A 22,253-nucleotide genomic window follows, 5' to 3' on the forward strand; every position below is an offset into this window, starting at 1 on the left:
AAAGATATAAATCAAATTAAATAAAATCCTGTAAGTTCCATTTAAACTTGGGAAATCGAATTTGTAATTTATTTTACTTACTTTTATGAATTTGTAATTTATTTACTCACTTTTTTAGAAACTTTCTTTTCTGTCACCTTCATATTTCCATTTTCTATTTAAGAGCCCATGGAAAAACAGCTGAAGACCACTCGGTGGCTGTTCATTCAGCGGCATGAGCAGTGGGGTCTGCAGACCAGTCTTCAGTGAGGGGGCGGGCGGCACGCTCCAGTCTCGGGTAGGGCGCCACTGGCAGGCACGGACAGCAGCGTCCCTGCACACCTGGCTGCCACCTCAGGTTTAGTAGCAGTGAACTCAGGTGCTAGAGAGTTCCGTTCACCCTGAAGATCCTCCTAGTTCATAGCCTTTTTAGCAGCAGCATGTTGTCCAATCTCTTGAGGACCTCTGTGGAAGTAGGGATAAGTCAGGACCTCCCCTGAGTGCTCATGGGAGATGGTGCTGCGCATGCGCAGAATCTCCAGGCCAGAATCCACTGCGTCTGATCTGCTGAGAGGGCGTGTGTGCTGTGTGAGGTGACCAAGTCCACGTAGCCCAAAGGAGAATCTGTGTAATACAGACCAACGGTAGGCAAATTAACTTACCACACCTCTGTAAGAGGCTAGAGGTCAGCCCTGGGATATAGTAACTTCTGGAAGTCACAGCTCCCTGAAAGCCGCCTGAATCTGATTAGTGAAGTTTCTAGGAGCCAAGTGGCCAGCAATAGACATGGCCCTGCTGGCAACTACAACTTAAAGCACAGCCCACTGGCCAGTATTCCTGAAGGTTAGGATACTGACATCAGCTGGATTTTCAGTGGCAACAGTGGCATGAACAACTGCCAAAAGAAGGTTCTCTCAGGTTCTCTTCAGATTTATGATGTAGATGCCATCACTTTTTCTTTTGTAGATGTCCTGTTTCATTTGGAAGTCAAGGTTGGTGACACCTAAGTGCGTTTCTGCTGCAAGGAATTTAAGGACATTCTCCGTCTTCATTTTCAAGAAGTCACAAGGTACAGACATAGTGAACATTTCCCTTTCTGACAGGAACCTAGGACAATGCTATATGGACTCTTCTCTGAGTAGCCGGGAAAGGTAGAATCTATTTTTTTTCTTTTTAAAACGAATGCATATCTCTTAGGTCTCTACTAAAGTGCCCCCAAAACTGGGATAGCCTGGTAGAAAATGCAAACTTACCACCCAGGTAAAATTTCCAAATATTATTTTCCACTGAAAAGAACTACCAGAGCTCCTTGAAGATATATCTGATTCCAAGCTGTGATAAAAAATATCCAAGGTGAGCCTAGTTCTCTTGTCATTTCTGAAATCCTATACCTAAACTCTCTCACAGACTAGAAAGGACACAGGAGGCAAGGTGAAGAGACTTCCATTAGCCACAGATAGGACAATCTGAGGTTCAAAAAGAATAAATACTGAGATGTAGAAAATCTATTAAAATTGGTAATTACACTTAATAACATAATTATACTTAATCCTTCTTGTTCATCTCTTGAGATTTTACTTAGGCAAGCAGCTCATTATTCAGGAAATTCATACATAACGTGAAACAATCAATGAGACTTGCACAACACTACTTATGAAATATTCTTGCCAAAATAAAATAAAATAATATGAAATAAACTGAATCAAGTGGACATCTAGGTCTCACAGTTACATGAAATTTTGACAAATAAGAAAATACAGGAGAATTTTAAACACAAAACAGAATAGTATATGAAAACACAATAAACTAAAAAATATAGAAGTTAGGAAATAATATAAGATCAGAAATTGATGAAATTCAAGAAAAAGGAAATTTGTAAAATTCAAAGCAAATACAAATAGAATCAACAAGATAAAAGTTGATTATTTTTAAAACATAAATAAAAACACTAGTAAAATTAAGAACAGCAGCACTTATAAACAATATGAAAGAGGAAAGAGACAAACAATAAGTAAAGATAAAACTCAGACTACAGGAAGAAAAAGCAATGAAGAATTTTATGACAATGAGCTTGAAAATGTAGAGAAAATAGCCAATTTCCTGGAAAATAATTGTTATAAAAACTGACTCAAAAAACATTGTCTTATCACAAATAAATTGAATCAGTATTGAAAAATGTAAAACAATAACAAACAAGGGCTAAGTGGTTTTCAGCCAAATCCTACCAAATTGCAAAAAAAGGATAAATTAAATTATATACACACATTTTCAGAGAATACAGAAAAAAATAGATTACTCCCTAATTCACTTAATGATGAAACTTTAACCTCAATAGCAAAACCTGGCCATGGCAGACAGAAAGAGAAAGAGAAGCTGATGACTAAAGCACTTATTAACAACATAAATGCAAAGATCCTAACAATATTAGCAAATTAAACGCAGCACCGCAAATATATGTAATACATAGTGACCAGTTGGAGTTTTTAGAGATTTTCAAGATTTTATTTGTATAACAGACTTCGGCTGCCATGTTGAGAAGAGACTGACATGGGAGAAGAGACAGAGGTGGAGAGCAGCTAAAAGTAGAGTTTCCAGTTAAATTTTTATTGGCTAATTCTGGCAACTCTAGTTAAGAGGGTATTGCAATAATTGAGTTGAGATGTGTTGTTGGCTTGTACCAGGGTCGTGGCAAGGCAGATGGTGAGCAATGACCAGATTCTAGAAACATTTTTATATTAAATTCAACAGGCCTTTTTTTATGATTTGGATAGGGGTTATTTTCTATACCTTCTGTCTATCATCATTTGCCCCACTCTGTTCTAAGCCATTATCATCCCTTACTGCAGTTCTGAAAGTTTCCTAATTATTCTGTTTCTTCTAGCCCTGTCCCTTTACAGTTCCAAATTTCCAGGCTAAGTAATATTTCTAAAAATGCAAATCTGATTATTTACTACCTAAGTACCTTCAATGACTTACTTTTGCCCTTTGGACAATGTCTAATTCCTTTTTTTTTTTTAAAGATTTTATTTATTCATGAAAGACAGAGAGAGAGAGGGGCAGAGACACAGGCAGAAAGAGAAGCAGGCTCCATGCAGGGAGCCCGATGTGGGGCTTGATCCCAGGACTCCAGGGTCACACCCTGGCCTGAAGGCAGATGCTCAACCGCTGAGCCACCCAGGCGTCCCTAATATCTAACTCCTAAAATTAGATGAAATTCACTCTGGAAGGCCACCGCTTCCACTATGCAACCTTCATCCTCTGTCTGGCTAAGTCCTATTCATTCTCTATTTCTTAACCTAAATGTGGCATCCTCAAGAAGACCATCACTGTACCATTGCAATAGGCTTACATAAAATTGTAGTTTCTCCTACTGTTACATTCATCAAGCTACATTATAATCATTTATTTAACTGGATGTTTTCTCAACTGTTTTTGTGACTTAGAGGAGGAGAAAGATGTAAGTATCTTGTTTATTATTGCATCCCTAGACCTTGAAGAATGTTTGACATAGAGTACATAATAAGTATTTTAAATGAGTGATTAATAAATTAGCTAATTATGTATTTACATTTCATATTTGCACAAAGATTATTGAGATCTACAAAATAACAAATGCTATGCTTCATAACAGCACACAAAAAGGTGCCACTAATTATTTGCTAAAAATAACTACATAGAATGAGTTTTTTAAACTTAGAATATAAATTGGTATGTATGTTACAAAACACAATTTTAATGGCACACACTTTAACATTTTACTTTAAAAATAATCTCTTCAATCTCTGATTAACTATAACTTACTTCATTTCTATATTATGAAAATAAAATGCACTTTTATTTCTATATATTTCACTACCTAGCAATAAGATGATTTAAAAGAACAAACACATTAGAGAACATTTCTTTTTCTTACTGTAACCAATAGTGAAAGATAATGAAGTAACTCTAAAATGGAAGTCCATGAGGCATAAGAATTGTAAAAAAAAGGACATATTTAAAACTGTAGAGAAAGATTAATAATTTAAGTGTGTGTGTTACTGATAAACTCGACCTCACATCAAAAAAAAAAAAAAAAGATCCAGGGGTGCCTGGGTGGCTCGGTTGGTTAAATATCTGCCTTTGGCTCAGGCCATGATCCTGGGAATCCCAGATTTGAGTCCCACATTGGGCTCCCTGCTCAGCAGGGAATCTGCTTCTCCCTCTGCCCCTCACCCTACTCATGCTCTCTCTCTCTCAAATAAATAAATAAATAAGATATAACATGAAACTAGAAATATTGTGAGCTTGTGGCCTTTTTAAAGTAATAACGTTTCTCATTCTAGCTAGAGTTTGAACCAACACTAATCTCATCCTATCTACCCGACTTAGTCATATGCAAAAATCTGATACACAGCCCCCAATGCCCAGAACTTACTTTCTAAAAGGTTTTCTCTTTCTTTGTAAAAAAGAAATAGCACTTCTTAGACAATAGCTGATCTTGTGACCTGGAACATATTATGACTCCCCCCAAATGAGGAAGATTTCAAAGGTAACTGGGATAGTGCAAGGATTATATGAATTCAGCTAAAAAAGATTCTCATTGTTTAAGCTTTGATGATAGATGCATAAGAGGGAAAATAGTACTATAATTATTTTGAACAAGTTGAGTCTGTAAATAAAAGCATGATCTTTAGTTATAATCATAAAAAGAAAATTTAATATGAAATTTAACAAGAAAGTTATAATACAAATGAAAGGTGATATAGTAATTTTAACTTAATTCAGTAGTTAATTTTAATAATAAGGGAGTATAATGTACATAATGTTCTTTTTTCTGTTAATTATCTTCTTATGGGGATTCCTGGGTGGTTCAGCGGTTGAGCATCTGCTTTTGGCTCAGGGTGTGATCCCCATCTGGGGATCGAGTCCTGCGTCAGGCTCCCTGTGAGGAGCCTGCTTCTCTCTCTGCCTGTGTCTCTGCCTCTCTCTGTGTGTCTCTCACGAATAAATAAAAATAAAAATTAAAAAATATGATTTATGAAGAGTAATTTATACTTTTCTCAATATTTGTTATGCAAGCCAAATTGTTTAGGAAAATTAAGATCCTATAGAAAATTAAGATCCTGATTATAGCTGGTGATTTCCCACCATATATGGGAAGAAAGAAATTTCAAATGGCTTATGAAAGATGAAGAATGGACCAAATATCATATTCCTCACTGACTACGACATGAAATCTCCAAATGACAAAACTAAATATAATTGGATGATGATAAAGCTTACTTGTTTTCAATACTGATAACAGACTAGATCGATATATAGTGTTTAATTGGCACCAGGCTACAGAGCATTGGACAAGTGAGAGTGAAAGAATAGATTACTTTGGGAAAGCTGACCAGAGTATAAGATATCAAAACTTAAGAGAAAGATTCAAGTTTGATATAATTACTGAAGCTTTATAATTAAAATAATGGGACCAGGGACTCCAGTTTCACTTATCTTAAAGGGCACAACTACATCCCATGCCCCACTCAAGACTTAATTAGTTGATATCCAGAACCTACAACTTTGACTGGTTTTCTTGACATTTGGATTGTTTCCAATCTAAATACCAGGATGACCATAGCTGTAAACTTCCCAAATCTGCTTGGTGAGACAGAATTTATCTGTTTAATTACAATGGCTTCCTAAAAATGAAAACACTTCATCAGAAGTATATAAAATTTAAATATTTGAATAAAGTTTGCCAAAATTTCATTCAGAAAGTCTGTAATAATATAAACCATAAACAATAGTGTATAAGAGTGATTTCCCACAGTTGCCTCCCTAAGTGTCTATTTTCTTCTTTACTAACAGAAAGCACATTTCATGTGTTCAGCCCAAAACTACATTTCCTAGTGACATTGCAACCAAGAGTGAGCAAAGAGTTGAAGCATAAATCAGGTAAGTCTTCTGGATATTCTACATTCTTCCTTTTCCTGCTTAGAATAAGGACATGAAGTAGGGCTATAGCAGGAATCTTGGAGCCAGAGAACTTGAGAATCAAAATTACTTGCTAAGGATGATGGTAACTTTGGAAGTGCCAATTGAGTCCTGGATTGCATACACATGTAACTTATTTTAAATGAGAAAGAAAACTCTTATCTTATTAAAGTCATTTATTAAATATATTCTCTTAGGAATCCTTTTTAAAAATTATGTTTATAAAAATATTTATTCTTAGTTTAATTTTAACTTCTTTCAGGGCTTAGTATCAGTTCATCTTTACCAGGCTTGTATATTTGTGAGCTCTTTTCTCTGTCTTATCCAGTTTCAACGTTTTTAATAAATCCCACTTGTGATGACTCTCAGACTTGTATTTCTGTCTGAGAACTCTCCTCAGAAACCCAGACTCAACTGCTTTCTTGAAATCTGAGATTTTCTTTTAAATGTCCCAAAGGATACTCACACTTAAAATTTCCCCCCACCCTGTACATGGAACATTCTCCCCAACACCGAACCCCCATCTTCTACAATATTTTAGCTTAATGAAAGACTATTAATGTCCAATCAATTGCACACATCAAAAACCTAGTTTTCAGTCTGGTATATCATTAAGATGGGTACTTTCTCTATCTCCATCACCACCACTCTAATTCTTCATCTCTGGAGGTGCCCAAATAAAATGGTGTCATAGATAGCTTCCCTATATCCAAATTGTCCCCTTTTAATCTATCCCTAAATTCCAGTGTGAACTTTCAAACATGTAAATTTGAACATGTACCTCACACACAGACAAAACACACACACACACTCTTACCTTAAATCAGTCAATAGTTTTCCCATGATTTTCATATAAAGACCAAAAATTTTAATATGGCCTATAAGGCCATGCATATTCTGGTCCCTACTACTACATATGCATCATGTGGCACTATGATCCGCTTCTCTCCTCTGTAGCCACAGTGGCTTCTTTCAGTTCCATATCCGTGTCTTGGTTACTTTCTTTGCAGAATATTTGAAAATACCTACCCTTCATCCCAATGACTCTGATTACTACTACCATTCTTTAGTTCTCAACATAATGAAAACTTTCTCAGGGATCCTTTTTGATTCCGTCTCTGGGTCATATCTCCTGATTCTCTCTCTAGCAATGTGTAAGTACAAGTATCACCTTCTAGTACTATGTGAAATTTTTGTCCTTAGTGCCTAACATAGTGTCGTCTGTAATAATGGTACTACATATAGCTATCATTAACTATTTTATGACTCAATTAATCTATATTTGTGCTGACTAGAATATATCTTCAGGTGCTTCTTTTAAGAGAACATGGGTAGTTACTTTCTCTGCTCTTTGCACATAACATAACTGACAAACCACCTAGCATATAAATATTTTTTACTTTCTTTCTCAAAATACTGTGGATTCTACTCTACTCTCTTCTGCATTTATTATTGCAGAAGTTTCAAAGGTCATTTTTTATTCCTTAGAGTAAGACTGATTTTCTGCCTCCTTGATTTTAGAATTATTAATTTTTTCTTGAAATGTTTTACAAATTCACTAGGATAAGCTGAGGTATTTTTCTAGGTAAGCACTTTGTCTTATAAGCCAAAACTTTCTTCAGTTGTATAATGTTTTCTTAAATTATATCTTCTATTGATTTTCTTTCATTACCCTTTGGTTTTGATTTCCTCCTTGGGAAAATAAATTTTCTCATTCTGTCTTCCCCATGTCTTATCCTGTAGTTTGTGATTGTCTTCCCCTTTTTTTTTTGTTATACTGTGTTCAGAGAAAGTGTCCTACATTTGTCCTCCACAGGATGGATTAAGTTTCTGCAACACCATCACTATGCTTCATTGTTTTCGACTAACTGAAATTCAGTCTACAGTATTAAATCTTTGCCATGTTGCCTCGTCTCACTGAACTCTCTATTCCTTTCCTCCTGACTTTGATATCAACTCAATTTCGATCATGGTGTCTTATGTTTTCACATAGATTTAAACGCTCTTACTGAGAATGTAATATCAGTTTCTTAAAACTAGTTTCTACTCATATGGTACATTTTTCTCCTAAAGATTGGGTTTTTATTTTGTTTTCTAATTGTTGTTGTTTTTGTGATTTGTGACATCTATGAAATAGAAGATATAAAATTTTAGCTGTTGTTATGTCAGTTTCAGGTCTAAGTGAATTCTCCTTTCTTATAATAACTATGAAATGACTATTAAAATTATTTTCTTTATTTGCAAAACAAAGAGAACTGATCAGCCATGCAGCACCTGGTGCAAAATAGTTTTTATTGTTGCTCTTTTGTAATTGTAAGTTTTCTTTTTGTAACGTAATGCTGTTTGTAATGTTTGAGTTTTCTGGTCTAAAGAAGCATATCTTGGTCTCACTGCCTGGTTGTATGCCCATGAGGTTGAGATCTGTTTCTAGATAGTCTTAGAAATTATTTTCACCTCTCAGCAGAGGTGATAAATAACTACATGCTCCAAAGGACACCATTCTCATAGTTCTCTCAACTCAGAATGGTACTGATTGTAAAATGAGAGGCATAAATGGGGCAGATTGGGGAAGACAGATGATATACCTATCTTTTTTGAGGGGGAGAGTTAATTAATTTAACAGATAGATGACTGGAAGTTTTTATGGTCCCTCCTTATTTCTGTTGTCTATACTGTATTCTGCCTCATGAGCTTACTTATGCTTTAGTAAATAAAAATACTTCTTTGAGCCTTGAAGATTAAAGATTCTTAGTTTCCAATCCTGTTAAAATTTTGCAACTTTTTGGAAGATTTCATGTATATTCCAATGGTTGGAGGGAAAACTAGTGGTCATTATCTGCCATCGTAACTTGAAAATCCCTACTAAATATCTGTAGCATTCTTAAGGAGAAAATTATTACTGATTCTAGAGACTAACTTACAAAAACTATTTTGGTACACAAATAAATGTTGTGTTTAGACCACCTATCAGTATTTGAATTTTTTCTTTTATAGTACTTTCAACTAAATTTAAAACTCCAATAATATTTTTATTTTTATATTTACAGTTCAAAATAGCAATTAGAATGTTAAATGTACTGTAGATGACAAAATATATATTCATAGGCAATGCCAGATCTTTTGTTTCATTTAATCAACTATACACTGATTAGTTAGCATTTGTGGGAAAATGAGTATATTTGATCAATGTAAATTGATGGTGAATTATTACAACCTCATAACTTACTTTTGTGCTGGTAATTTTTTATTTGAACTTACTACATAGAAGGCAAAGCCCCCTAGAAGTTAGAATGTAATTTTTACATATATTTAATGATTTTTCTACACTACCTGCCTTTGATTATATTTTTCTCAAAATAAAATGTTGCACTTCTCTTACCAATGCTGTTATAGCACATATCCTAAAAGAAAAAAAAACCTTTCATTGCTATAATAATTAACTTAAATGTATGTAACAGTTTTGTAAGAATTATTTAATTATTCAAAATTCATAATTGTTCACTGATACAAAGTAGAAAGAAGTATTTCTTATTAACTTACTTTGTTTTCTGAAGGGTTTTGATAGAATAGGTATATGAATAATATTTTAACAATCATTTTAGAGTTTTAAAAATGTTTTTTCATGGGTTAGATGTAAGTGATATTTATTTTTAATTTATACTTTGTCTGATTAGCAACGGAATTGGAGAGGACCTATAAAAATATACAAGAAAAGTACCACAATGAAAAGAAAAAACTTTATAAGTTATTGAATTTGTAGGATGGTAATATGTAATCTATAATAATTACAGAGGATGACAATTTCTCTCATTTATTAAACATTAAGCTTTGCTAAAGCAAAATAAAAATCTAAGGTGAATCTAACATAAAAATTTAAATTCAGAACATATGAATCTCATTATATAATAAAAGGGAACATCAAATGGGAGATACTTGGATCTGTTTAAAAATTTCTCATATTGGGGTGCCTGAGTGGCTCAGTCAGTTAAACATCAGACTCTTGATTTTGACTCAGGTCATGATCTCAGTGTTATGAGATTGGGCTCCACATGTGCTCTGCACTGGGCATGGAGCCTGATTAAGATTCTCTCTCCCTCTCCTATCCCCCCTCTTTCTCTCTCCCACTCCAAGAAAAAACATTTTTCTTATATTATCATAGTATTAAATGGACTTCAGTAAGTCCCATCCATTCATTCATTCATCTACTTCATTCAATTTATGTAATATATATGTATTGAGCAGTTACTATTACCAGGCACTTTTATTAACTGATAGGTTTATAGCAGGAAAAGAGAATACAGACAAAAATCTCTGGTATCATGAAGTTTATACATTAGTAAGGAAAAGAGAAAATGAACATAACAGTAAGGTATATGTTATATGTTGATAATTGTTGGTCAGTTTAAGGACTACACACTGGGGCGGGTTGTGTGAGTATTCAAATTAAGATAGCAAAGGACCTTATTCTCACCCAGATGAAATGACAACATATTTTCTCACCTCCAGATAATTTTGCTTGTAGACTAGTTCAGCTTTTTTCTTACGAAAATTAGTTCACATTTGCCATTAGTTCACATGCCATAGCAAATGGTTGATAAAGACCCCAGAGTTCCATCTTATGGTATACAGTATACATACTTTACACAAGAAAGTTATAAGTGCAAGTGTATTTAGTGATCCACCTTGGCCAAAGGAAAATTTCAGTATTGCTCCTGTGGGGGGAAGAAATTCTGATTTTTGTGCAACAACATTTCTCAGGGGCTTGTGAGGTTTGAGTGAGCTACTAAATATACGTTGAAATAACTAAACAAATTGCTGCATTGGCTTCATTAGTATTCACAATATGACCTTTGGAAAATATCTACCAAAAACAATTTTGGTTTTGGCAGATTTGCTATTATTCTGTCATTTCTGAAAGTAATTGGAAAATAGGATCAGTTATTTCTAGAGACAAATTTCTGGTTCATGACATTAAGACCATTTAATCTGCATTCAGAATGTCTGTCATCCTCTTTGCTATTATAGGATACACATCTAATTAATTTAAAGTCTACATCAGAAAATTAAAAAAAACTCAGAGTAAAAGGAAACTAAATTTTGGTCTTATTTTCTTCTATATGATATTGAAGCCTTATGAGAAGGCTTCTATTTATGAATTCTTCTATTTATATTAAAATTCAAGATTCTATAAGCATGAATACCTTATATGGGTCAAAGTATGACTTTTAAAAAGTTAAAAATGACTTACACAAATATAATAAACATTTTATTGAACTCATTAACTAATGAGGAAAACCACTAAAATGGTAAAACTGACTCCAAGATATTTCATGAAAAGGAGTTTATACAGTCAAACAAGAAAATATCTAAAATGTTTAAAAGTAAGGCTGCTAGGTTAGATACAAAACTCATTATTGTCCTATGGGATAATCAAACCATAACCATCAGGATTATCTTTTCTATCAGAGAGAGACTTGTATTTTTAGCAAGTAACCTCATAGTGTCTGGGTTCTAATCAAATAGTAAATAGCAAATGTAAACACAAGTACATTCTCCTAGAAAATTATATAATCCTAGGTTGAATTTATTAAACAATATTAGAATAACATTGAAAAGACACACCTCCCACCTTTTCTGCCTTTTTTGTCCAGTTTTAATAATTTTCTTAAGAATCTCCCTGTCTTAGGTCAGGCCAGTATAGCAAATAAAATACTAGGTAGCTAAAACATTTATTTCTCACAATTATGAAGGTCTGGAAGACCGACATCAAGGTGTCAGCATGAATGGGTTCTCATGAGGACCCTTTCCTGGTTTGCAGTTGGCCGTCTTCTTGCTGTGCCTTCATGTCGCAAAAGCAGAGAGATTATATCCCTCATGTTTCTTCTTATAAAGGCCCTAATTCTATTCATGAGTGCTCCACCTTCATGACCTAATTGTGATCCATGGGTCTCATCTCCAAATACCATTACTTTGGGGATTAGGGTTTCAACATATGAATTTTAGGAGGACACAATCATTCAGTCCATAGCATTCCCTGTTTGGGCCATAAATAATCTCTAAATATCGATCAGGAAAAAAAGGTCGGCTTTATTATAGTTTAGATTATTTATTTTCACAAATGCAATAAGAGGTGTTAAATAACCCCATAAGCTTTCTTGATCATGTAGCATTTAACAGATACTGACCTTTTGTTTGTAAAGTTTGTTAAAGAATCCAAGATAGAACCATTTAAAAGATTCTGTAAAGTCTAGGCTAGGAAGTTAAGGCCAGGAAAATTTCTCCCATAGATTTTACTGTTGTATCCATAGAATTAGTAAATTCCCCTTTCCTCAAGTTCCCCAAAATATGCTAAGGTTTTTGGCCTGTCAGGAAGTTACTTTATCACTTGTGAGGCTGAAGCCTTGTAAGCTAGGTACCAAGCCAGTCTCTTATGAAGGTTCTGTAGGCAGCAGTGCCTTTGTTCTTTAATGGTGAGCTTGTTGTACCTGATGAAAAGTGATTCATTCCTAAATGTAACACCACAGAATGTCTTTGGTTGAACAATCAACTTTTACAATTTGAGGTAAAATGGAGACATATCCTTATTGAAATAATGAAAATAACTTTACCACAAAAATAAGGAAACTCTAAAAATATTTGTTTCTGAATTATAAAACTTTATTGAGAATTATATTGCCTTTTAAAATGCTTCATTTCTATTTATAAAAAAATAAAAAACTTTAAATTGAGGGTAAGAGATCTACAAGGAAGAAAAAGTGATTCCTTGTATATTCATCAGTAGAATATTAAAACAACATCAACAATACTCCAAACAAATAAACACTATTAACATTTTCTCATAAGTTTTTTTCAGTCCAAGTAATTAATTCTTGTTTCCTTGGACCATGGATCAGCAGTCTGCCTCCAATGAAATCATCTTGTTCTGAAATAATCTTAGGAAGCCTAATTCAGCCCTCCAGTACTGTTAGAAAGATTTCTAAGTGATATAAGCTTGGCAATCTAGTCAAGAGTCTTTTCTTTCACATATCAATAATTAAGATATTTGGTAGTCCTTTCCTTGAGTCACAGAGACTGACTGACCTTCTTTATTGAATACAGGAGTTCTATCCTTAGAGTCTTCAAGTAAAAATCAGAGTAAAGTTCACCTATAGATGAGAATAAATGGCTGTTGTTAATTTATAACAGTAATCAAGAGTATTAAAATGGAAGTGAGCTATTAGGGAGTACAACCCAATACTATTTCATGAGATTCTAATTGATTGCCATTTGAGGATAATAACTGAATATTATAAATAATGAGCACATTGACAAATCCCATGACCTTGCTGTGAAGTGTAAAATCTCTTAAACTTTTATATTAAAGTCATTTTATGTGCAAAATTAACTCAGGTAAGGTTGAGTTTCCTTATTTTTTAAATTATTCTTTTTATTCATCTCTTATTTTATTCATCTTATTATTGTACTTGTGTTTACATTTGCTATTTACTATTTGATTAGAACCCAGACGCTATGAGGTTACTTGCTAAAAATATATTGAGCTAATTAATAAATAAATTGAGCCAAATAATCTTAATTTTTATAGTATCTTTTTTCTTGTTGTTAATTAGGAGAAAGAAGAATTCTTCGTGATTTTCTAGGGCCTGCTGGGAAATTTCAAAGATACTTTCATGTGTAAAGATATCTTAATTTTTTTAATTAAGGGTCTGGTCTAGGGAAGACAAAATCAAAACAGTTACCAAAGGAGATTTAGGTACTTGATTAAGATAAGATGAGGGCAGCCTTGGTGGCTCAGGAGTTTAGCGCCGCCTTCAGCTCAGGGCGTGATCCTGGAGTCCTGGGATCGAGTCCCACATCAGGCTCCCTGCATGGAGCCTGCTTCTCCCTCTGCCTGTGTCTCTGCCTCTCTCTTTCTCTCTGTGTCTCTCATGAATAAATAAATAAAATCTTAAAAAAAAAAGATAAGATGATGGACACTTGAGAAACAATATTTGCTTATCTATTTAATTCAAGTGTCAATATAATGTTTTAAAATAAACTAGAAGAAGGTGACAAATAGTTGTAAGAATTTCAGCTCTTTAAAAATGAAGACTCTTTTTTTTCTTTTAGTTTTTAATAATCTATAACAGAGGTTAGCAACTGATGGCCCATAGGCCTAGTCATGAGTTCATGGGTACAGTTCATAAGCTAAAAGTAGTTCTGTATTTTCAAATGTTTGATAAAATTTAAATTAGGGACAACATTTTGTGGGATATGAAATTTCAATATTCATAAATATTATTGAACACAACTACACTTAATTTTTAATTTTTTTCACTTAATTCTTTATACCCTTGGGGAGGAAAAATTTTTCTCTATCTTTCAAGATTCTTTTGGCTGGTATAATAATTAAATTAACATGAGATAGATTGACACACCTAATTTAATTATGTACATAGGGGAACTGTGGAAGAATATAAGGCCCAGGAGCTGTCAGGCAATTGAGACTTATGCACCATCCAGAGCTAAGGAGAAGGGGGTAGGAGCCTGGGAATTCAAAAGGAAGGCAGATAATTCAAAAGAAAATGAAAAAGAGTAAATGTTTAGTAAACAAATGTTTGCTGGGCTGTACAGAAACATTGGGACACAGAGAGGAATTTTAGCAAACATGCTTTGCTATGTTTCTCCCTGTCTACCACACCTAATTCATATTATACTGTCATTATCTATGGTGATAGCTCTGTCCTGGAGCAGGTCCTCTATCTAAATTCTTTTAGGCAGTTAGTGGAGAGACAAAAAAGAAAAACTTCTTGAGTCTTCTGTTTCTTAACAATAATCAACTTAATGGGCACCTGAGTGACTCAGTTCGTTAAGCATCCAATTCTTGATTTCGGCATAGGTTATGCTCTCAGGGTTATGAGATCGAGCCACATGTCAGGCTCTGCCCTGGGCATGGAGCCTGCTTGAGATTCTCTCTCTCCCTCTCCTTCTACCCCCTCATCTTTCTCTCTATATCTCTCTCCCTCGCTATAATCAACCTAAAATAATCCACATGCCAAAGAAACACATTTTATGGTGGCAAATGTCCCCCTTTCCATATATTGTCTATGGCTGCTTTTCCACTGTAGTGACAGAGTACTTGTGACAGATCTTATAGTCCTTATAGTCCTCAAAGCCTAAGATATTTAACAGATGGCATTTAACAGAAAAAAAAAAGATTGCTGACTGCTGTTCTAGAACTCGATAGAGTCAACACAAAGCACTGAAAATTTTTTGAGTGAAATACTGAATTCTGCTCTCTAAGCAGATTACACAAAGAGTAACCTTTTTATTCCTCCTTGTTAAGACTTAAACCTGTAAGATGAATTGTCATTTTAACAAAGAGAAAACCAACTAAAAGATTCACAGCTTCTTCTTTATAAATTATCTTGTGAATAAGCTCATCAACATTGAGCAAAATTTGTCAAAATGTTAATACATGTCAGTTTTTCTTTTGAGTTCCATTATTTGCAATTATATAAACTAAAAGACTGAATTTCCTTACTGCAAAAATTCCACTACTTTCTCTATCCAGGATTTGTCTTTTGAAATAGACACCTTATTTTACCAACTTCTTTCTTTCTTTCCTTTTTTTTTTTTTTTTTTGGATAAAACACATCCCATTACCTTGCACACACATCCGTGCTTTTCTACTATTATTAATTTAATAGAGTTTCAGTTACCCACAGTAACTATATCTCTTAACCAATTTAACTTCTTTTTCACAAGGTAAACACCTATCATACAAAACAATTAACAGATGAGCAAAACTCAGAATCCATATAAGAATCTTAGGAAGTTATGTACACACGTCCATATTACTTTACATATAATTATTATTGTCTAAGAACTTTGTCAGAATTATGAATATAGTTTTAAATTTTTCACAATCCTAATCAATGTATAGAAAAAATTTACCGCCTGAACAATAAGCCAATATAAAAAGTTTGTGAATTTCAGAATTATTAGTCTCTTCATGAAAAAACAAACTTAATATAATAAAAATATAATACATTGATTAAATTATACTTAATACTTATAAAAATTTGAGAAAAGTCATAACACTGTTTTGAAACCAGCCTCATTTGTTCAGAGATTCACTTTGAAAATGTGAACTTGGATTCTTACCTAAACATGCTCACAGTTTCTGTAAAAAATATTTTTGGGGTGCCTGGGTGGCTCAGTTGGTAAAAGGTCTGCCTTTGGCTCAGGTCATGGTCCCAGGGTCCTGAATCAAGCCCTGTGTTGGGCTTTCTGCTCAGTGAGGAGCCTGCTTCTCCTTTCTCTGCCTGCCACTCTGCCTACTTCTGTGCTCGCTCTCTCTCTCTCTCTCTCTCTCTGCCAAATAAATAAATAAAATCTTAAAAAGAAAAATGTTTTCCTCTTAAAAAGCTAGCATGTTTAAAGTTTCAGCTTCTTTATTTTCTGTACACTTTTAGAAATGCTAGATATAGATACATTTATAAATCTCCATAAACCCATTAAAATAAAGCTCCATCAATTTTGGAGACTATATAACCTAATTCATTAATACTCCTTGGAGATAGAAAAATATTTCAGATTACAAGAGGCTCTTCTCAATTAGACACCCCAGCAGTAAGAGAGCTTACAGCTTCATTTCTCTACTTCAGTCATAAGGAAAAAATAAATGTAAAAACATAAAAATGTAGCCCTTCAGCTATTAAGAGACTATTTTTGGGGCTATGCTAAGTTGCAACAGGGTGATTTTTGTGATTGTGAGACTAACAAAGTAATTGTCAAACTTTATTTTATAACTTCCATGGGGCAGGACAAAGCAGATGGTAGTGAGATACCCACTGGGTCCTGCAGGACTGGGGTCTGGGGAGCCAAAACCTTGGCTGCATTCCAGGAAGAATAAGGGATAGCCCTCTTTGGGAAACTCCCTTACATTGGACTGAAAGAAAGCAAAATATACCATCCCAAAATATTCCTCTTTGGCATATTGATTATTTTAAGCTAGTTATTTTTAAGAAACAGCAGACACAGGTGAAGCTCTGAAAACTGAGTAGAACTTACTCTTTTGTAAGAAATATTTACATTTATAGAGAAATCTCCATTTGTAAGGGTTACTCTTTCTCTGTATCAAGAAGAGAAAGTTGACTCTAAATCTCTAGAAACTCTGATTCAGAAGGCAGTGACTTAAATCTACATAACAACCTTACTCTTATTTACTGTCCTTTTCCTTGTAACCTCTCATAACTGACTCCCCAGTTTAAAATTAGGAATTAAATTTAAACAACATCTTTTGTTTTTAGCTGGAGATGAGATTTAAGATGTGACTTGGGTGATTCAGACAAATTACTCAGTTTTTCTGGGTCTCTACCATGTATACATACATGAGGTATACATGCTATTAAACTTTTTGTTTTTCTCTTGTTAATCTTTTTATTACAGGAGGATATCAGCCAAGAACCTAGAAGAGTAGAGGGAAAATTATTTTTCCTTTCCCAAAGACATTGAAAATTCACTCAGAGCCAGGACCTATATTCTTTCCCATTGGTTCCCATTTTTATTCATCAATGCTTCCTTGATTGCTTTGAGAGGTTACTTCTACCTTCCTTCTAGTATCCTAGCTCTTAAAAACAATAGCCATAGTAAGTACACCTGAGTTGGAGAATCACAATTGTTCTCTCTACAGGAAAAGATTGCAGAACTGAAAGAAAAGATAGTGCTCACACATACGTGTTTAAATTCACTTATGAGGATTCTGGAAAGGAAATGTCTCTTGATCACTCCCAGACTGATTCAGAATGAAGACTCTGGTACCAACTTCAGCCTTTATTGTGATATTAAAAGAGAGGTTCTGCTAGATTATTTTTCAAGAATGACTGGCTTGAAGAATTGGGGAGGGGCACCTGGGTGGCTCAGTCAGTTAAGCATTGGACTCTTGATTTTGGCTCAGGTCATGATCTCAGGGTTGTGAGACTGAGCCCCACATCAGGCTCTGTGCTCATGGAGCCTACTTAAGATTCTCTCTCCCTCTCCCCAAACCTCCTTGCACAGTGCATACCCACATGCACACACATTCTCTTTCAGGAAAAAAAAAATAATGGGGGAAAATGCAGTTTATTAAACTTACCTTTGGATTTATTTAATGAATCTTTATAAAGCTATTACTCAAAGGTAAAAAACTAAGGAATCTTTTGTTTAGATTTCATAGCTAGTTTGTCTTAGGAAATCACTTTAGCTTCTTGTTAATTTCACAATATTTATTGTGTTAAAAATCTTTTATCACGAATTTAAAGTTTATGAGACAATGTTTCATGTGTACTCTGGTCCACAGATTCATGGTTGGTCTGTAAATAGAATTGAAATTCAGATTGACTACTATTAACTCTTCACAGAGCAATTATTATATAAATGAATCAATTTTTTACCTTAAGTAAAATATTCTGCATATTCTATAGGTAATATCCAGTAAGTTGACTAAATGGTATTTGTCTCCCTTTTCAGTAGTAAATAACTAAATGTAATGCATAATATGAAGTAGATGATAAAGCATATAAAACATATTCAGTGAAATGCTGTTTTTTTGTATTATGTTTTACATATTAGTTTTACAGATTCCTTCTGATTTAGCTTATGTAGTTTTATTACTACATTTTTACCATCATATTTAGCAATGTATCAGGAATGTCATAAATTACATTATTTTAAGCTCATCTATGGAAAAAAATAAGCATGAGTCACATGGAATATGTTTTGGCTAAGAAAATACAATGTTGAATAAATGCTTTTGTTTTTTTTTTAAAATTAAATAATGATATTTATGTTCCTACTTTTGGGGCAATTAAGCCAATGAAAATTAGGAATTAAATTTAAATGAAATAAGCTAATGAAGAGCGAATTTTATGGCTATGTAGGGTGCCTGAGGAAAAAAACAAAACAAAACTTATGTGAAACATGTATGAGGAATATTATGAAAATTTACTGAAAGAGCTAAACAAATAGAAATAAGGGATAGGAAGATTCAGTGTCAAATACCCAATTGTCTGAAATGCAATTCAAACAAATATCTTAATTGCCTTTCATGGATTCTGAGACCCTGAGCTGTGGTAATTGAAAACAAACTATATAGGAAATGGCAAAAGAAATAGTCAAGTTATTCTTAAAAGAGAAAACAAAAGCTGGAGAGGGACACATATTCTGCTAGAAAATGAGATAATACCAATCAGTAGTCATTTAAAAGTCCTATACTAACATAGGGGCAAACAAGTAGAAATGGATGCAACCATTTAATAATATCAGATTTTATAAATTTGGGTGGTGGTGGTGGTATCACGGTATTTATTAAGTTTTATAATAACATATATGTTACATGTATTCTTCTTTATGGTATATTATTTATCTTTGATGCACATTGTCTCAGACCTTAGCTGGGCAGAAATTCAAGACCAACTTAGCAGGTGGATCTGGCTTAGGGTATCTCATGATGTTCGGTCACATGTCAGCCAGGGCTGCCAACATCTTAAGAATTGACTAGAGCTAGAAAATCTGCATCTATGGTGCCTCACTCACATGCTTAGTGCTGTATTTTGGAAGGAGGACTCAGTTCTTTCTTACTGAATTCTTCTTGCTGGGCCTACATGGGCTGCTTCATTTTTTTTGTTGTTTTGTTTTGTTTTGTTTTGTTTTGTTTTGTTTTATTACCATGTGTCAGCTGGCTTCTCCCAGAAGAAGTGATTGAAGAGAAAGCAAGGTAGAAACTGTAATACCTCTTATGACCTAGCTTTTGAAGTCATACACCATCAGACACCTATTGAATAGGGGAGGAAACTACACAAGAGCATAAATATCTAAAATGTGGAGTACTGGATGCCATCTTGGCTGTTGGTTATTATAGTACATTTCATATATTACATTTTTAAAATAAAGAAAAATATCTTTCCTGAGCAATGGAATACCAACTAATCTCCCCAATTATGCCCTGAATACCCTGAAAGAATGCAATTTATATAATTATTTATTAAGCCATAACCTCACCCACAAGAAAAAATGCCACAGGGCTTATGAGAAATATTTACTCATTGACTGACTTATATAAAATAAATTTATCTAAAAGTGTTGGGTACCTTGATAAATAGGAAAAGCTTGATATCTTTACATGACCAAATGCTGCCATAATATGACAGACCATTTTCATTTCCAGTATTTTGTTTGAGGTTTGAACATACTTTTTTCTGCATAAAAATCAATGATTTTTGAAGAGTATTTTGGCCATTCCATCTATAATCTATATCTATATGTTACAGTACATATGAGAAAATGATAGTGTGACATTAAGTAGTTATCTTTATACCTAGACCCTAACAAATTTAACTTTTAAAGGAATATTGCAATAAAAAATATGCTTAGTTCTTTCTATATTTATTTCAAAAACAGTAAAATTAGTGTTATTTCTCCTTTGAAATATGGATATAAGTATTGAGTAAGCATAGTTAATGGAATTTTGCATACTCACATATATCCTGTTGATCAAATAAAGTATAGTAAAACTATGAAGTTCAGTATTGTATTTGGAGCCAAAATGTTTTTGGTTTCTCCTCTGATGTAACAGAACTTTTCTATGCTGTTACAGGAGAGTTTTCATCTTTTACTTGGAAAATTGCAACACTAGTACACAAGTCAAGTCTTAAGACATTTAACTTTTGCTTATTGAAACCAATGTCATAAAGTCAAATAGGTAGTCAGTTTATTAAATTAAAATTTGATATGAGGTTCACCCTTGTTGTACAATAGCATTAATGGCCTCCCTGTTCTGTTCTTGGAACAGCAGCTCTCTGTCATGCTGAGCTGCTATGAAGCCCCTGCCGGTAAGTTCATAAGAGCTTAAAACCGTCATCACCACTTATCAGGGTATAAAAATAGTTGAAGCAGATCACCCAGGAAAGCTCTTCATTGTTGGCCTCAATACAAAAACAATTGAGAAATGCCTTGAAACAGTATTTGACAAATATGGAAAAATAGTAGAAGTTATATTGATGAAAGATCATGAAACCAACAAATCAAGAGAATTTGCTTTTGTCACATTTGAAAGCCCAGCAGATGCTAAGGATGCAGCCAGAGATGTGAATGGAAAGTCCTTAGACCGAAAAGCCATCAAGGTAGAACAAACCACTAAACCATCATTTGAAAGTGATAGATGTGAACCACCTCTACCTCCAAAAAGCAGAGGCCGTCCAAGAGGTCTCAGAGGTGGAGGAGGAGGAAGGGGAGGAATCAGGGGGACCTCTTTCAAGCAGGGGACACATGGATAATGGTGGCTATTCTATAAATTTTAACATAAATTATTCCAGGGGACCAATTCCAATAAAAAAGGGGACCACCACCACAAAGTGGCTGTCTTCCTCCTAAAGATTTGCTCTTCAGGACCAGTTCACAGCAGCAGTGGAATGGAAGGAAGGGCTCTGGTGCAATATGGAAGAGATAGTTATGGAGACACACCTTGAAGGGAACCCCTGCCCTCTTGTAGAGATGTTTATTAGTCCCCAAGAGATGATGGGCATTCTACTAAAGACAGTATTTCAAGCACAGATTACCCAAGTTCTCCTGATACAAAAGATTAAGCACCACCACCAAGAGATTATATTTACTGTGACTCTGGTCATTCTAGTTCACATGATGACTACCCATCAAGAGGCTATAGTGATAGAGATGGCTATGGTCCTGATTCTAACTATTCAGATCATCCAAGTGGAGGTTCCTACAGAGATTCATATGAGAGTTATGGTAACTCATGTGATGTCCCCCTACAAGAGGGCCCCTGCCATCTTATGGTGGATGCAGTCTCTGTGATGATTACAGCAGCTCATATGATGGATATGGCAGAAAGCAAGACAGGCAGCTGAAGTGATCTCTACTCAAGTGGTAATGATTAGGATGGCAGACAAGAAAGAGGGCTTCCCCCTTCTATGGAAAGGAAGTACCCTCCTCCATGTGATTCCTACAACACTTCAAGCTGTAGAGCACCGAGAGGTGGTGGCTGTGGAGGAAGCTGATCTGATAGAGGCAGAGGCAGAAACAGATATTAAAAACAAAACTTTGGACCAAAATCCCCATTCAAAAAAACAAACAAGGAAACAAACAAAGAAAAACCCAATGACTATTAAAAGAAAAAAATGTGTTACCTTTTTAAAATTTCCTGTGAAGTTCTCATACCATTATTTTTATGTCCTTGTGAGGGGAAAAAAGTAAACTTGTTTAACCTTTCTTGACTTTATGACACTGCTTTTGGCAAGCAAATGTTAAATGTGTTAAGACCTGACTTCTGCACTAGT

The 22,253-nt window shown here is 34.2% G+C and overlaps 1 protein-coding gene across 1 annotated transcript; it reads left to right on the forward strand.

Moving 5' to 3' along the window:
- The first annotated feature begins 214 nt into the window (after positions 1-214).
- Positions 215-21,771, forward strand: LOC112655398 (uncharacterized). The gene is made up of 5 exons (XM_025440510.1): positions 215-277; positions 946-1,130; positions 20,716-20,789; positions 20,845-21,066; positions 21,392-21,771. Exons 1-5 carry the CDS (start codon positions 215-217, stop codon positions 21,769-21,771), a joined length of 924 nt encoding a protein of 307 aa, XP_025296295.1.
- Positions 21,772-22,253: the final 482 nt, after the last annotated feature.

Source organism: Canis lupus, chromosome X, assembly GCF_003254725.2.
Source record: "Canis lupus dingo isolate Sandy chromosome X, ASM325472v2, whole genome shotgun sequence".
Classification (NCBI taxonomy): domain Eukaryota; kingdom Metazoa; phylum Chordata; class Mammalia; order Carnivora; family Canidae; genus Canis; species Canis lupus.